General features: G+C 43.5%; 1 protein-coding gene across 1 annotated transcript in view; it reads right to left on the reverse strand.

Annotated features, from left to right (window-relative positions):
* Window positions 1–2,278: 2,278 nt before the first annotated feature.
* Window positions 2,279–17,367, reverse strand: part of LOC100578783 — a 74,888-nt gene continuing 59,799 nt past the window's right edge. The window contains exon 4 of the mRNA XM_003249263.4: window positions 2,279–10,549. Coding sequence (XP_003249311.3) covers window positions 9,294–10,355 — 1,062 coding nt within the window. The 5' untranslated portion in view covers window positions 10,356–10,549 and the 3' untranslated portion in view covers window positions 2,279–9,293. The remainder of the gene's footprint in view (window positions 10,550–17,367) is intronic.

The following is a 17,367-nucleotide window of genomic DNA, read 5'->3' on the forward strand; positions in this document are numbered from 1 at the left end:
CGCGTGGAAGAACTCGAAGAACTGGCGGATTAACCCCCGGGTAAAAATGGGGAATGGAGCGTTTGATCGTCGAATTTTCTGCGGTGGAAATCCAAGGCGAGAATCCAACGTGCAACGACAGGCCGGTTTCGTGGCGCGTGTTCCTCGCGCGGGGAGGGTGTAATTTATCGAAGCGAGCGCCGGTATGGTGACGCGTTACATAAGTTACAAGTTGTCGGGTGCTTTTTACGCGGCTCGCCTGCCGCTGCTAAATTAAATATTAAAATGCCGCGGATTAGCGGCCGTTCGGATACCGATCCCGGACGTTTACACGAAGGGAAAAGCGTCCCGTGTACAATTGCCACGCGATTTATCGACGAAACGCTAATAATTAACTGCGAGTCCGTCTCCATTTAATACGTTATAATTAATATTCCTGGGTAATTTCTGTTTCGACTGTTATTAATAACGGTTTTATTTTTCTTTTCTTTTCTTTTCTTCAGGGCTGGAATCCCCGTGAGTTAACTGAAAGGTAAGCGTTTTCGACGTTGGAGGGATGATCATGCGATGATATGCGCGAATCGTTAATCGAGATTCTTTGTCGAATGGAAAATCGTTCAAGAAAGAAGAAAAATAAGGAGAAGATTCAACAAGGAAAAAGAAACTACTAAAAAAATTATTTTACAATATTATTCCTCGCAATCTTCGATCGATAAAATTATGTAATATAAAGATTATATTATATTAATTTCGAAAAACTTTGTACATTCGTATAATTTATTTAGATTTGTCTAATACACCGAAAAGGATTATAATAATAATAATACGAAAGTACAAAGGAATATTTTAGAGATCCATTGAAACCACCCCCGTATATCTACTCGTCATATCGTCGTTTCACGTGTCACGGATCTTTCAGAAACAATGCCTCATTACGACTTTTCCGTGCCACCCATCCTCGCACCCACGACACAACTATTCGAGCGATTCGAAGAGCGAGAGAGAGAGACTCACAGATCGACTGAACTGGATCCCGATGTCGGCCGAAAGGTTAGGTCTAGATCTAGAAATCGTGGTTCGTTCACGTTGCATGCAAAAGGGCACAGCATTCGCCATAATTCGTGGCGCGGACACGACCGAATCGGAATCTCGAACGCGCTTTTGTCCGCTTCCTCCTGGCTGGCACACGAGCCGCGCCAGGTGAGAAACGGGCCCCTGTAATAAGCGTTTCCTTGCTCGATCGTAGCGATCGGCTCGATTATCCACTTAGATCGAATCGCGTAGATTGAATTTTCGATCATCGTGGGCAAGGAAAGGGAATGAGAAGGGATTAGAAGCACGATCGTTGCTGTTGTTGTTTCGTCCCGATATTTCAATAGCAGGCGGAAAGCACGAGCTCGCGTGTGAAGCGAGTGAAATTTTTACCAATCGAGTGAAATCGATCGAGCCAACTTTTCTGCATGGAGGAGAGTTATTCGCTTTCGGGCGAGACCGTGCTCTCGATCATCGCTTTCTACGCACGATTACATTGTTGTATTGTTTGCTCTGGGAGAATGGAATTGATGATCGAATGCCTCGCGTGTGGCAGGAATACACCATATGATGTGATGGAATTGGAAGGTTATATATATATATATACGCGTGTATACGATTATTGGTAAAAGTGTGGGAAATAAATGAAATTTTATGGGAAATATTCCTTCCTTTCATTTTTTTTCTTCGTTATGGTTTAACATTTCGTTGCAATATTCGTTCTGTGTATTTTTGTAAATATGTATTATATAAATAATAAAAATTACTTTTATACGTACAATATAATTAATTAATTAATAAAAAAATTATATATTTATATAATACAATAACAAAAATTATTTACGTATCTTATATATTCGTAATAATATCGAAAATAATATGGAGTATTATGATTTTTATACGAAACGAAAAATAATAACATCGATATCCGATTCGATTGATTTCGATTAATCCAATCGTTTTTCGAACACGGAGCGGAACGGTCGTGTTTCTTTCTCTTCTCCGTGTAAATTTATTATATCGGAAAATTATTAAATATCGTGTAAATAATTATTAATAATGGCTATCGTAAAAAAGGAATTTAAACAAAAAAAGAAAAATTATGGAGGAATATCTGCCGGATATAACAATATTATATTATATTATATATATATATAAATATTGTAATATTAATATTACCAATTGTTATTTACATATTATACCATATTATATTTAATTATTATTACACGTTTTATTGACTTTTGTTATTACGATTCTTATTATTTCCTTTTTTACGATAATCTTACAACTTGATGGATTATTCGACGCATCTTTATTTATAGATCGACAATTTCAAATTCCACACACAAGAAATCCATAATTTGTTTATCGAATATCCCCTATAAAGTAATGACTACAACTCAAATAACTAATTCTACACCGCTTTTTCAAAATAGGAAAAATAAACTTCCCGCTGCGATGCGATTACAATAATCCATTCAATATCCGACGATTCTCTACAATTACCACCGCGAAACTTCACGATATCTCCACCGTATCCCACATTACTTCACCTTAACTTCATATATCTCTTCCCTCGAATAGCTCAAGCCCCGTCACGAGTCGTTCATTAGAAATTTGCCTAGGGTCTCTGGACGGAAAATACGATCCATCGGTAGCCGTAACCACGGCATGATCTACGACGAAACCGGTGCCCGAGGCTCGCAAGGATCCTCGCCGCTGTGCGATCCTCGAGTTTTCGCGCGCGAGATGCAATAATGCTAACGTGTCCGCGTTTATAACGCGGCCACTCCACCCCTTTCCTCTAGGCCCTTTCTTTTTCCTTTCCTTTTCTTTTTTTTTTTTCTTTTTCGAAAGAGGGCAGATCCAACCGGGGAAAATAAATAAAAGGCAGAGCGGAGTTATTGAAATCGGCCGTCTACAATGCTCGTTGCCGGGTTTGAGGGGCCACAGATCGCAGGTTTGAAACGTGGCCAAGCGCGAAACTTGACGTCCCGACCCCTCCCAACTGCTGTTGGTCTTCCTTCCATCGAACTCGTCCGCCTTCCTTCTTGCATATTGTACTTCTATTTCGCTCACCATCGACGAGATTAATCGTCGAAAGCTTCTATAATTCCTCCATTTAATTCCACTTCTTTTTTCCTTTGTCTCGAGACAATTAATCCAGCGAGTTATATTATATCATTAATTAAATATTTCAATTCGATAAAACGATCTTTGTGAAGTGAAATTAAAAATCGTGTAAGATTGATATTCCATATCGATCGATGAATTTCGATAGGGAAGAACAAGAACTCATTGTTCACTTCATTCACCATTGTCTTCGCGGCAAGTCGTTCTTGTTACCCGCTCGCTATGCAGTGCACATATCTCGCGCACCTGCCTCACATAAGTTTCTTCCCTTTCCCCCATATCTCCCCTCGCACACACATACCAATCCATCCAATCCTCATAATCTTCCAGCAAAGAATTCATCGAAATGCTCGCTCTCAACTGCCTTCCTTTCCTTCCTCATACTTCATCTCACCCCCATAAAACCCTTCAAACATCCTTTGAAATCTCTTCCACTCCATCTTTCCTCGAGCAATACGTTCCACCGTTACTAGCCTGAATTCCACCACGGTTACAAGCCAATGTTCGCACTTTGTTCGCGTCGACCGATCGCACGTGCCCACGAAGAAGATAGCACTCTGCCGGTGCTCCGCCTCGAGCTTTATTTCTCCCAGGGTAGGGGAGATCGCTCGACCGGGCTACTTGCTTTATCTGATTTACGCGATTTCATCCTGAATTAACGCGAATCGAAGATCCCGATTGAAATTATACATTAAGCATATTAACTCGAGTATTTTCCCAAATAACATATCATCATCCTCCTCCGTAGCCAGAGGTATCGAATGTAAAATTCGATGATAACTCGTCAGACTATTATATCCAGTTACCTATATTTATACAGTTCAATCTCATCATCATCCACCCTCCTAAACATTTGAGAATTTGCATATTCGTGGCTTAGGAATATATATTTCTCTTGGATATTTCTCAACATTCATAATAGATTTTTCTCTCTCGATAATCATTCTCAACATTCTATCGAATCTGAAGAACTTTCTCTTCGATTTCAAATCCAAAATTCTTTCTCGTTTCTTCATTAATTACTTCTCGGATAAAGTCGCTCATTGATATTACAATACGATTTCGAAATCGATCGATCACGGCTAACTGTTCCCCGGTAAATTGTAAATTTTTCTGGAATAACAGATGCGCGACCAGCTAAGTAACGATCTCCCCACCCCCGCGCTCGTGCATCGTAAAGCTCTCGAGCGCGAGGCCGGCTGGAATTCGGCGATGCCTGCGGAATATTCAGGGGCTCGCCGGCCTCCCAACAGATCTTCGGGGATCTACATATTTAGAGTCGTGCACGCGAACGTGACTTCGTACTTTAACGATCGGCGAACGAAGGTGACGTTCGAGGGAAGCCACGTCCTCCTCCCCCCTCCTCCTACGCGGAGGATACTACACACGCCGCATAAGTCCAGATTTGCATTCCCGTTAAGGATATTTCTAGATCTGTTTGTGCCAGCGCCATTTCTCGCCACCAGTGCCGCATTCTTGCCGTGCATTCTTGATGACGATGGCCGCCACTCCGTCCCCCCTCCCTTTTATCAATTAATCGCTCTTCGATTAATCGAGGTGATCGAGGTCGCTTGATTCGCATCATTGATCCGTTGCGAAGTGTTGCGAGGGAAATTTTGATGGATCTTTTGATGGGAAGATGAGATTAATAATTGGTGTAGCGATGCGTTGCGAGGAATTTGATTGATTTTAATATTACGTTTCGTCTAATTGAAACGTTCTTCTTCTTCCTTTCTCTCCGATTTTTGAACGAAGGCTTGGCGAGAATCTAAAGTTCAATTCGTTTCAAGAGACAAATTTTCAAACATTTTTTTTCAAAATGACAAATAGACTCGTGGATTAGCTTAGCGGAATAAAAAGGACAATATTGGGAAGTAATAAAAAAGAGCAGACACAATCAAGACCTATCCCCTCGAAAAGTATCCCAAACACATATACAAGACACGTATACATCTAACGAAATCCCCATTACGCGAGTACACGGACAATACTCACGGGCGAAAATCCACCGCGGAAGCGAGCCGCTAAAATCGCGATAACCACAACCCAAAGCACCCCGCTGTCTTTCCCATGACACCCGACCCTCTCCTCCTCCACGCGTAATCAAACGTTAAACGCCTCGCCACTGGCGCGAGTACATTTCGACTCCGACTCGTGTAAACCTTGGAGTGCAAGTCTCCGCCATTTCGAGAGGGAGAGAGGAAGAGAGAGAGAGACCGATCGATTCCACGAGAGGAGAAGATGGCGAAGATACTTTGCTTCCGCGGGATTAGCCGATCGGGCGAGCGGTCAGCCGAGGCCGTGGCTCGATTCATTCGTGAAAGCGCTACGTGGGAATACTACGTCGCCGCGGATTACGCCCCCTTCTTCGCACGGTACACGTCTCTTACGCGAGTTCGCGAGCGTGGACGCGTCGGGGCGTCCAAGCGTTATCTCGGGTTGCACGCGAGCGGGCGAAAGGAGCGACCCGCCACGGATAAGTATTCACTTTAGCCTGGCCGGTGGTTCGTGACCTCGTATCGCCGCGGCATTACAGCCCTTCGCTTTTTATCGGGGCGCCACGTCACGCGGAGGCTGCAATTACTAATTTAGAGGCGAGACCGAGTCGTGCCAAATCCCTCGCGGAAAGCCGCCCTCTTTCTCTCCTCTCTCATTCGAGCAACGCATTCCGCGAGGAAGCGAGCGAGTACGACCTCGTGGATCATCGCTGCATACAGGGTGGTCAAAATAACTCGAAACAGTAAGTCTATAAGAAACTTTCTCGTACAAATTGTTACTTGAACGTCAATTTTCCTCTTCTCTTCTTTTTTTTTCTCGTTCTTCTCTTCTTTCAAATTCGATGCTATGATTTCAGAAAGATATTACACGTTAGAAATATTTTAATTTGAATTTTCCGATACTTGTCAAAAATCGATGAACCGACTTCTTTCATGGGGATAGATTTAAATTGATCGATAGGAAGAAGTCTTTTTATTACGTAAAAGAAGAATATATAAATGTTGTATAAATAAAAAGAATAAATTAATCTTTATTTACAACTAAGAAAATCATTTTATGATTCTTGTACGAAACATGCATAGAATTATTTATCGAAAGTTATCGAAAGTTAAGAAGATTCACCCTGTATAGGCCTCTCGTTTCCACCTCCCGACACTGAGAGCACGGAGAGGCCGTGGTAGCCGCGGGTATACCGTGGCCGGGTATATAGCATCGCGATATGCAACCATCGAAATATGCAGAGCCCTGGAGCCCTCGCTAATTACATGCCTGTCGCGGCGCGCGAACGTCGTTTCCTAATTGTAAGCGCGCTCGAGAGAAGAGTGTCTGGCCATCGTCGGCCGTCAGATCTGCTCCGGGCATTTTTCGCGCTCCGACATGCTGGGGGTAATAGAAAAGCGGCCTCGGATTAATTACGCCCGCAGAGTACACATATTTCGCGGCCGCTTATGATTCGTACACGAGTGTTGTTCGTTTAGTGAATCTTGACGGGTTGATGCGTTTCAGGTCTGTGCAGGCATGGGTGGAGGCGTGAGAGATTTTTCGGCTTAGATTACACGAGACAAGCGATTCGAGAGAATTGTAGATGGGGGGTTGGCGATTATTGGTATTAGGATCGTTCTAATAGTTCGGTATTACGTTGCATGAATATTATACGAACGAAGACAATTACACTTTCACTTCCATTGTCTCGTTCGAACACCGTGTTTTGCGTCTATATACGCGTTTAATATTATTTCCCTTTCGCGTGTATTTTTATAACAAGACAAATGATTCCCTCCTTTAGAGATTCTCAACTGTTCCACTCTTGTCCAGTTAAAATTGTCCTATTCAATATCGTGAAGTATTCAACAAGTTTTAACATTTTCCTCGTACCTTTCCTTTCTTCTTCTTCTTCTTCTTCTTTTTAAGATAAATAAATAGAGAAAGAATTGACAAATTTTAAATTTAAATTAAAAGATAAACCTAACCTCGAGTCAAGAGCGCCATCTACCTGATGTAACCGTTCTTATTCCAAATTCGCTAGATGTCACTCTGGCTCGTTAGGTTGGTAACAAAAGACGACTAGATTTAACGAGATTAATATTCGGAATGGAAATCGTGTCGTCCATCCAATACACCTTCACGAGTTAGTTCCCGTTCGACGAATCTTCCCCCGTGTCATTCCTCACCCGTGTACACATTCCCTCGGCCAGCAACGCTCGGCCGGTCCTTAATTCAACTCCCCTCTCTATTTCTGTCCGCGTGCCCGAGCGGGACGGAACGAGACATCGAGAAACGGGGGATTCGTGGAGCCGACCCTCGAGCTCGGTATCGTAGAACAATGAAGGGCCGCTATTAATATTGGCTCACTATCTCGACGGTATCGCGCGTTTCACACTCCCCACGCACTCGAGTAACACGGCCCGCGCAGGGACATTTTCATTGCATATTAATGCGCCTCATTACTGCCACTCCGCACCGCATTACTCAATGCTACACCGCCGGCCCGTCTAGTGTTTCAAACGGGATCGAGCCGGAAATGTTATTGACCGCGTGGGTCAATCCGACCGCGAAAAACTCGCCCCCGCTTCTTCGTGCGCATCCCCTCCCCACCGACTCGAAGTTAGGAGGTTCGTTAACGATTGACGTTGACGAATTAGTTTAGGAAAATTCTTATCCTCGCCGACTTGAAAATTAATACAACGACTCGCGGGATATGGAATATTGTCCTGTTATAATGGCCAATTTTTAAGGAATTTTTATTCCCAGCCTCCGTTACAATAAAACGATATTTACCACGTAAAATTTACGTAAAATTTCTGAATTTTTCAAAGAAATAATTATTACGATATACAGGCAAGAGAAGAGAAAAATTTTAATGAAATATCGAATAGCTGTACTCACAATCGGATCGACATCTCGCGAAACACGCGTACGAATATAATTTTGCGGACGGAACGGTTATAAGGTATAGGCGGAGATAAATCAAAAATAATTTAAAAAAAAGGAGAAAGAATCTAAAAATCCACGCAACGCAAGATTCGCATTTAACACGGATGAAACGAGTCGTTCCCAAGCCTCGATACGCGTTTCCCATCGTGTAGATCTACCAAAGAGCAATCTAATATTTCCCCTCGACACCCGATATTTCTACGTTTCCGTGACAGTCCATTCTTAACCTTGTCCCATCTAACGAGCGGGGAATTAATAAGATTATTAATAAGCGAAAGTCTCGGGTGAGGGATGCGCGATACCTTTCCACGTAGCACCGGTCGGTCCGCTTTCCGGAGATCCCACGAATCCTGCGTATACACGCGTTGGAAGCGCACGAAGCTGGAAACCTGGTGGTGAAAAGACACACGCGCAACGCCTTCGGGATGATTATTAATCGTTTCTCACCGGATCTGGCCAGGGTTCGGGGGAAACCTTTCTTCTCTGCATCTCTCTTTCTCTCTTTCTTTCCTCAGGGTTCAACGGTTGAGGTCGTGTTCGCCACTAAAGCGTAGAGGATGCGCCTCTACATACAAGAGACGTCCGGGACATTAGCTATCGAATCTGCTGCCCCGTGTAAGAAATACTTAAATGTCGAGGACGAGGGAGAAACCGTTGGCCGGGTCGTGGTTTTATCAGAGCGATATGTCAGTGCGTGACAGCGCCGTGTGTAGACATCGGTCACGGGACGAGCAACATTTCTCACCTCTTAGAGGCTTAGGCAGGTAAGGACGTCGTGGCGATGCCGTGTCGAATCGCTCGATTAAATTACACCATTTTTCACGGCCTCGTTCTCGTCTTTGGAACATCTATACGCGTTTCTACATACAGCGTTTCCTCTTTCGTGACGTTTCTGCTTTCGTTTCCTCACACTTCGAAGCTTCTTTCTAGATGTTGCGATAGGATTATTCTCGCGATAGGAGAATTCTTAAAAAAGATATATCACAATAGAAGCTCGACAAACTTGATCCCCTCGAAAGAACAATTATTCTGTAATCAAGTATGGAGCTTTTCAAACAGCTTCAAATTGAAACTTGGCTTGGAAAGAAATTTTGGAACAATTAAACCTAACTATATGACAACACGGGATTATCAACGAGCAATAAAGGTTCTGTTCCTCTGCCCTCGGACAGAAGCGACACCGCTACTTAATTGCGAGGACATTTCTTATATGGAAGTTATCGGTTAAGCCGCGCGTGCCGGGGTGGCACGACGCTTAATGGGCCCCTCTCTCTCTCTCCTCGGATTCGAATATTTTTCAATGCTCTTTTCCGCGCTCTCTTATCTAAATACGATTCCCCGTTATCCAACCGTTGTCTGGACTCATCACCAGAGGGTCTCTTGGCCTCCCTCTTTACTCGTCCCACCATCCGAGGCACCATCGCGGAAACAACAAGAGGACGAGCGAAAGAAAAGAGGCGGAGGAGAGAACAACGGAGTGGAGAGGAGTGGAAGAAAGGCCGCGACAAAGAAGAAGAAGAAGAAGAAGAAGAAGAAGAGGCAAGCTCGAACAGTCCAGTCGGGGACTTTTCTTCGCGTGGAACGTATATACGCGGCCACATATCCCGGTTGGCTGTTGAACGGTCCGCTCTTCTCCTCCAGGCTTCTCTCTCTTTCCCCCCACGATGGCTGTACGTTCCAACGTGTATATATACATATATACACACACGGGGGCCCCCGCGCACGCCCCCCTCCCCGTATACCGCGAGGAGAGATCGAGATGCAAAGGAGACCCGCGCCGCTTTTAAACTCGCCGCCACGAAGCGGATAAATTCGCCCGGGTCCCTCGATCTATTAATTCGAGCCGCCGTTGCATTCCTGCGGGGTCTCGACCGCTGGGGCCCCGAGACTCCGCGACCTTCCTGCTTTCTCGCGATTGCCTCCGCTGCTGCCCGTCCTCGAGCAGAGTGTGTGCACGCCTGCTCGTTCCAGCTCGCTTCCACGATCGTGGTTGCGCTCGCATCATCTTGTCGCCGACCGACTCTTGCACGGTTTTTCGGGGGAGGAGAGGGTTGCAGGAGCGCGTTAAGTGGAATATTTATTATATTCGTCGTGGTATTTATCGGATCGAGTTTAACGAAATGGATGAAAATTTCGAAAGAAAGATCATATTTGATAAATATTAGAATTCGTTTAGATTGCTTAAATTTTCCCTGCGATAAATAAAATCGAATTAGAAAGGATCCTAAGACACGTGAACACGCGTCTTCTATACCTCTACAAGTTAATTCACATCTCATCTTCCGCGAGAACTTTCAACTTCCTGGAACTTGTTACGCAAATCTCCCTCCCCTTCCCTCCCCTTTCATCTCGAATCCACGATAAAACCAAACGTATTCCTCTTCGAAATAAGATAAGAAGAAATACTTTCGCCATCCACCCGTTGCTGCTACTTCCACAGGGTTGACCTCGAACCTCGTCCAAACTCGATCCCCTGCGAAAAGGAAGAAAAGAATATCAATCACCATTCTTCACGAAACCAATTCGAAACTCTCTCTTTCTCTCTTTCTTTCTCTACTGTCGATCCTACACTAGGGGCATCCCAGAGTTCTTCGAGGTGAAGTTGACGAGCTCGCGTCCGACACAAGCTACACGTCTCGTTGCGAGTGGGCCGGTTGTATCGCATAATTACCACGCTTTACACCGCTCTTTACACTTGTTTCCTCACCACCGTATCTCCCTCGGATCGGCACCGGTGTAACCGGAGATCGGCGGCTTCGGAGAAGAGAAGGAAAGGCCGCGGGAATAGGCCGCGCACGCCTCGTTTCCCCCGCGAGCAGTAAATCCGCGCCGCGGATTTATCCAAGAGAGGCGAGGCGGTTTTTATTCACCGCCGCGTAGATAAAGACCTATCGGCAATATAGTATCAAGAGCGGCGTAAATAAGGATAACGCGGCGTGGCGAGGGTACACTTCCTGTGCCAGCCGTGTAGGTGTAACCACGGCGTAAAAGGTAGATTAGATTGGCATTACATTGGCGGACAGTAAACTAGCGCCGTTGGTTATTAAAAGGCGACCTGTAATGTCCATGGGCCAATATTGGCGCACCGTTTTCGCGCTTATCCTCGATTCGATATATATAATCGCGGTTGGAACAACCCGTTTCTCCGCGAGAGAAATGGGATTTCTTTTTTTTTTTTTCGTAATCCCATCGAATTAACGAAAATTTCAATTAATTATCGGGACGTTGGATGCAACTGTGCTATCTTATTCTTATCTACTATGAAATAACGTGGAATATTAATCAAACGCGATCTTTAAATGTCAATGAGGAAAAATTATATAACATTTTTATTGAAACGCAGGTATGAAGTAATTTTTAAAATTGAAAAATTACGAAGGAGATATTTTTCATGATGTACACACACACACGCACACGTGTATACGTATATACAAGCGTTGGTAAACGCGAACGCGGACTAAGTTCGAGGAACGTTTACAATAATGTAGACGTCACTCTGAATGATGATGAATTACGAATCGCGGACTTTCGATAGAAAAGTGCCAAAGTTCATTCGAAACGAATCCGCCTGATAGATCAAATCATCCGTAGGTTTTTGCCGCGGCAAAGAAATTCCCAATTTCAATCTAATAGCGAACACTCCTTCCATTAATGGCTCTGGAAACGAGTGTGCAAACATGTCTTCATCGTCATTTATTCCTGCACTTTAAATTCAATTAGCGATTTCTCTATCATTCAAGTAAATTAATCTCCGCAAAACGCGTTTGCGCAGATCTGTACGAGAATCTATTCTTTCAAACACTTCACACTTCCTCCTCTTAAACGAAAAAAACGAAACGACATCTAGAAATAGAATTACTTTCCACGCGTTACTTTTTCTTTCCCCTTATCTCTTTCCTGCGAAAAAAACACTCGAGGAATATATTTGACAAAAATTCCATACATTCTTTAATTCTCTCCCTTCGAGTTTCTTCCACCAAAAATTCTTTTAGAGGAACCGTTCGATTTCCTTTTCGATCCTCTTCGAAACGAACCGGAAGGGACAGCGATCGACGACGGATATCCCGCTCCTCTCCTGCATTCCGGTAGGTCACGGTTAAGGATGGCGGACAGCCGGTCAACGACGGATCTCTCGTTGATCTCGTTGAAGATCCAACCGTAGCCTCTCCAAGCCGGATGTCAAACCGTTTAGAGAGGATACTGGACTCTGGCCTCGGTTTCTCGATTGTGCGCGCCGCGTATGGCCTCTCCAAGTCTCTCGCGAGAGGGAGCGGGCGTCCAGAAGGGTCCTCCGCGGAGAGGAGTGCAGAAATCTCTCCTCTCCTCGGCATGTATGAAGCTATAAATCTTGCGCGACAAATCGCTAGCTAGCTAGCTCGCTCGCTCATTCTCAGGCTAATTGTTGGGACGCGGTGCATCGAATACCCTCGGCTCCTCTTCCAGCCGCCCGGCATCGATGAGCGCACAATCGATTAATCGATTATCCGCTCCTGAGCCCCGTGGCACCGCGTCCCGCACCTGCGAGAAGACGTCCCACGGCGAGGATTATTCTGTCGCTTCGCTCATCACCCAAGATTTCTTCCTTAAGGCTCGAGGATACGATTCTTTGTCGAGTTGTCGTTACCCGGCTTGACGAGATTCTCAGAGATTTCTCCGGTGGGTGGTTTAGAGACAAGTTTCGTATACGAACGATTTTTCAAAGGATTTTTAGTTTTGAAGATCATTTGTGTAAATAAAAATTTGGGTATAGGAAATAAATATTCGCGAATGAATTTTATTAAATACTTGAAAAGACTTGAATTATACAGTGAAGATAACTTTGCAGCAAGTGAATAATATTGAATGAAACTATAAATGTAATATCGATCGCTTTTGATCTTTATGAACGCATCTCAGAAATTGATTGATATAATTCACGATGTAATCTTCGATTCTTTCTTCACGATATATTATTCGTTAAATTTTCGAAAGCTCGATGTAACTCGATATTATACCAGTAGCGTTGTAATATCGATTGACCAACTTCCTACTCCTTTCAATCCTTTCGTTATGAATCTTCGAATAAACATACAACCATGGATTTACTTGAAAATCAATTGAAGAAGACTGGTCCATCACTATTAAACAAGCTTCTCGGTTATATGCAAATATTTTTTTAAACAAGAGAGAAAGAGAGAAAAAGAGAGAGGGAGAAAAGGAAAAATTAAATATCATACGTGCGTGTGTCACATTATTCAACAAGTTGATGATGTTGTCCACGCATCTATTCCAATTTATTTCAACCTAAATCATTCCAAAATCTATGCCTGCTCGTTGGAGAATCAAGGCTTGCCGAACGTGTCATTGTGCGCTTATCCAAATGACGAACGCGCGAGGCGGTTACAAAAGAGAAATTCGCACATCCATTCCGGTTGTAAAGAAACTTTCTCGCCTAGCGCAAACATCGGTATCGCTGTAAAACGAGATAAGTTCGACTACAGGTCACGATCTATGGGCGCGCAGGTGCATTTTCCAAGGAGGAACAATCTGCGCCTCGATCGTAAACGAATAAACAGGTGCGGTCCACAAGAAAAATCACGGCGAAGCGATAAAACCAGTCACCTGCGAATCGATTCTTGGTTGGAACAATAAACGACTGTAGTATTCTCCGTGATGGAAAGCGGATGATTGTCGTTTTACTCGTAACGCGACGTTTCACGTCGTTTTTTTCTTCTTTCTCTTCCCTTCTTCCACCACGCAGTAGAAAGTGGACACTTTTTCGTTCCGGGAAATCCAACGAATTTGAAAATTTCTTCTTCGCACATTTTCGCGAAACACTTTATCATCGGATAAATATTTGATTAATATTTGATTATCGAGAGCGTGATCGAATATCGAAAGTTTTTCTTTTCAGCAAGTATAAAACGAGAGAAAGAATTAGAATTCCGCGAATCGCGTGAAATATTCGTTTGAATCGATGCGATCTCGTGTCTTGCCAGGCGTTGAAGTCTCTCGGATCACGGTAACACACGACAATGTGAGCTTCAAGTTTCGAGATCGTAAAATAACGGAAGAGAAAACGAATACACGTTATAATTGAATTATCATGAGAAAATTATCAAGATGGAAAATTCAAAGTTGGCGAAACTAAATATAAAAATTTCTCGCGCACAATCGTAAAAATCATAAAATCGTAATCAATCTTTTCGAGAAAAAAAATTCTATCGTTAATTGTTCCCACCCCGCTTGTCAACGAATTACTCGCAATTTACAAACGAATCCAACACACACTGCGCGCGCGTATGTATCCTCCGAGCTTGCTAAATCCATAAGAAGAAATCGAATCGCACGAACGGTCGAGGAAGAGGAGAGTAACGACGTGCAGAATTCCAGAGATTGATCGAAGATTAATCGCCGTGGGAGGAAAAATGTTGGTTCGGCGTGGTAACGGTAACCGGGCTGTACGTCGGCTGGCTAGCGACTTTTCCAAGAAGGGTTCTGGCAAATCAGCCAGTGGATCGTCTCCTCTGTTCGCGGTCTTGTCGTGCGCGCTGAGTCGGCCCCTTTACCGTCGTCGCCCTAGACGCCCGTCCGGAAAGTCAAACAATGCGACGTGCAGATTCCGCCTTATTTACTCGCGGTATCCGCTAGAAGGGCTCTCGACATGCAAAGCACGCGTTGTCATTTGCTCCCATCTCGAGCGGATCGGTTTACGTTCGCCGCGCTCGAGAAAATCTCTCTCTCGCCGCGCACTCCACTCGGAACTCCACTCCGAGAGCCTCCACTTCCTTCTTCCTCGGCCATCCTTCTCCCTGTCCGCTTTGTTTTCGCTTCGGTACTTTGCATCCTCGTCGATGCGACTCCCCCCTTCACGTTTCGGGGCGACTCTCTGCGGAGGAAACTCTCTTTCGCTCCTTGCCGATCTATCTTTCATCGATATATATAAATATAAAGCGGCCAGAGGTGAATCGAATCATTGTACCTTTTTTTTTTTATATACTTCATTTATTCCTCCTCCGTTGAAGGAATTATTTAATTCTTTACCTCGTTTCAAAGAAATGTATATCTTTTATTTTCTCCCTCTTTTATAATTTCCTTTCGAAACAAAATTCGAGAAACGTTATATAATATTCGATAATAATAAAGAAGACGAACCTAAAAAGTAACAAAGTTTCTAGGAAATTTTTGGCCAAGAATTGAAACTTTTCCGAAGAAAGAAGAAGATCTGAAAACCGATGGTATCTCACCTCCTCGTTTCTTTATAGAAAAGTATTTTCTCCCTGTTTTATAATTTCCTTTCGAAACAAAATTCGAGAAATAACTTTAAGAAACTTTATATAATATTCGACAATATTAAAGAAGACGAACCTAAAATGTAACAAAGTTTCTGGGAAACTTTTCGCCAAGAATTGAAACTTTTCCGGAGAAAGAAGAAGATCTGAAAACCGGTGGTGTCTCACCTCCTCGTTTTTTTATAGAAAAGTATTTTCTCCCTGTTTTATTTAATTTCCTTTCGAAACAAAATTCGAGAAATAAGAAACGTTATATAATATTCGACAATAATAAAGAAGACGAACCTAAAATGTAACAAAGTTTCTGGGAAACTTTTCGCCAAGAATTGAAACTTTTCCGGAGAAAGAAGAAGAAACCTCATCACCTCCTCGTTCCAAGAATTAATCAAGCGGTAAAGAGAGTAAAGAGCGGCCCCCCTCCACCGCTATTCACGCGGTTAATCTCGCGAGAGAAAGCCGGAGCGGCAGATTTACGGTAGCGCACGAAAGGAGGGCGGGCCCTTAATCAGGGCAAAGCAGCCGGCGTGGGATCGCAGGTCGGAGGCAATGCGTCATTGGATTAAGATTGTATCCAAATTATTCATCCGCGTGGTGGACGTCGCGCGTGTAAGATAGCCGGTGTGGGGGGGAGGGGGATGGTTTATACCCGCGGAAGGCGTTGTATTCGGGCCCGGCAAGCGATAGCGCGGGTTGATATATGGGGACCACACACTGCCGCCGCCTAACGGGAACTTAAATCAGAATTAATAGCGCCCTTCGCGGGACGTTTCCAGTCCTCGCCGCGTTTACGCGGCCTCGATAAGGCGGGTTACAAGCGACGCGAAAAGAAAAGAAAAATATCGGAAATGAATAGAAGAAGGGGGAAGAAGAAGGGGGAAGAAGAAAGCTTCCGAGGTTGGAGCGGGTGATTTAAACACCTTCGCCTTCCGTAAGCGATCCCATAATTCGAGTGAACATAGCCAGTTTTCCCGGCTACCGATTAACGGAGCCGCGTGTATCGTTAGATCGAGAAGATTACAAGAATGTTGCGGTCGAATGATCGAGAGAGATGGAGATGATTCGCGGGTTGGGATGTTCAGGCAAATCGCCACTTTCGTTCGGGGGAGGAAAGATCATAAAAGAACGTTTATTGGTCGGTTGAGTCGAGTCACGATCGACTGCCGGATGAGAATCACGAGTTCTATCCGTCTGGCCAAGTCTGGTTGAAGTAAATCGAGATCATGGTATGAATGATATAATTGTCCACGATTGTTTCATCCAAAGTTGAAGATACAATGGATAACTTTGTTCGAATGTTGTTATCTTGAAGAAAGAGATCTTCGTAAGAGATGATTCTCTTGCATAAAATTAACAAACAATCTCTTTTGTTCAATCTCTCTACGTATTTATATAGGTGTAGTTTAGAATATACACACGCGTTGTTTGGCGTATATAAAATGATATTTCTCGATGATGAATCGTTTTTTTTTCTTCTTCTTTTTAACATTTAATGATATAGTAATAAGCTTGGAGGAATTATTGCTAATGTTGCATATTAACAACATTGTTATCTATTATTATTAACAATACGCGGATACATTTGTACAAATATCCTATAGAATATCCTGGTGAAAAATATCAAACTCGGAAATCTGAATATAATTAAACAAAGTGTGCATAAACTACATTTTACAAACGGTTTTGCGAGAAATTTGAATGTAATTAAGACAAGGTAATAATAAAGATTTGCTCGGAACGGCGTCTATAAAATAAGAAAGAATAGAATAAAGAGGAGAGATTCCAAGCATCACAAAGGATTACTTTACCATGGATTTATGAATCGCGTTAATTTTATGCCATATTACAATATCAGTCGTTGAAAGTGTTACTAATTCTGCGAACAAGTGTAATTTATTTATTTGATCTTGGCCGAGTAAATTCCCTTTTTAAAAACTTCTCAACAAAGGAGTCGCGCGCGGCAATTCACCCGGCTAATTCACCACTACACGGGGCAAAAGCGTGGTCGGAACGTGGTCGGAAG

The sequence above is a fragment of the Apis mellifera genome, linkage group LG10 (assembly GCF_003254395.2).
Source record: "Apis mellifera strain DH4 linkage group LG10, Amel_HAv3.1, whole genome shotgun sequence".
NCBI classification, from domain to species: Eukaryota; Metazoa; Arthropoda; class Insecta; order Hymenoptera; family Apidae; genus Apis; species Apis mellifera.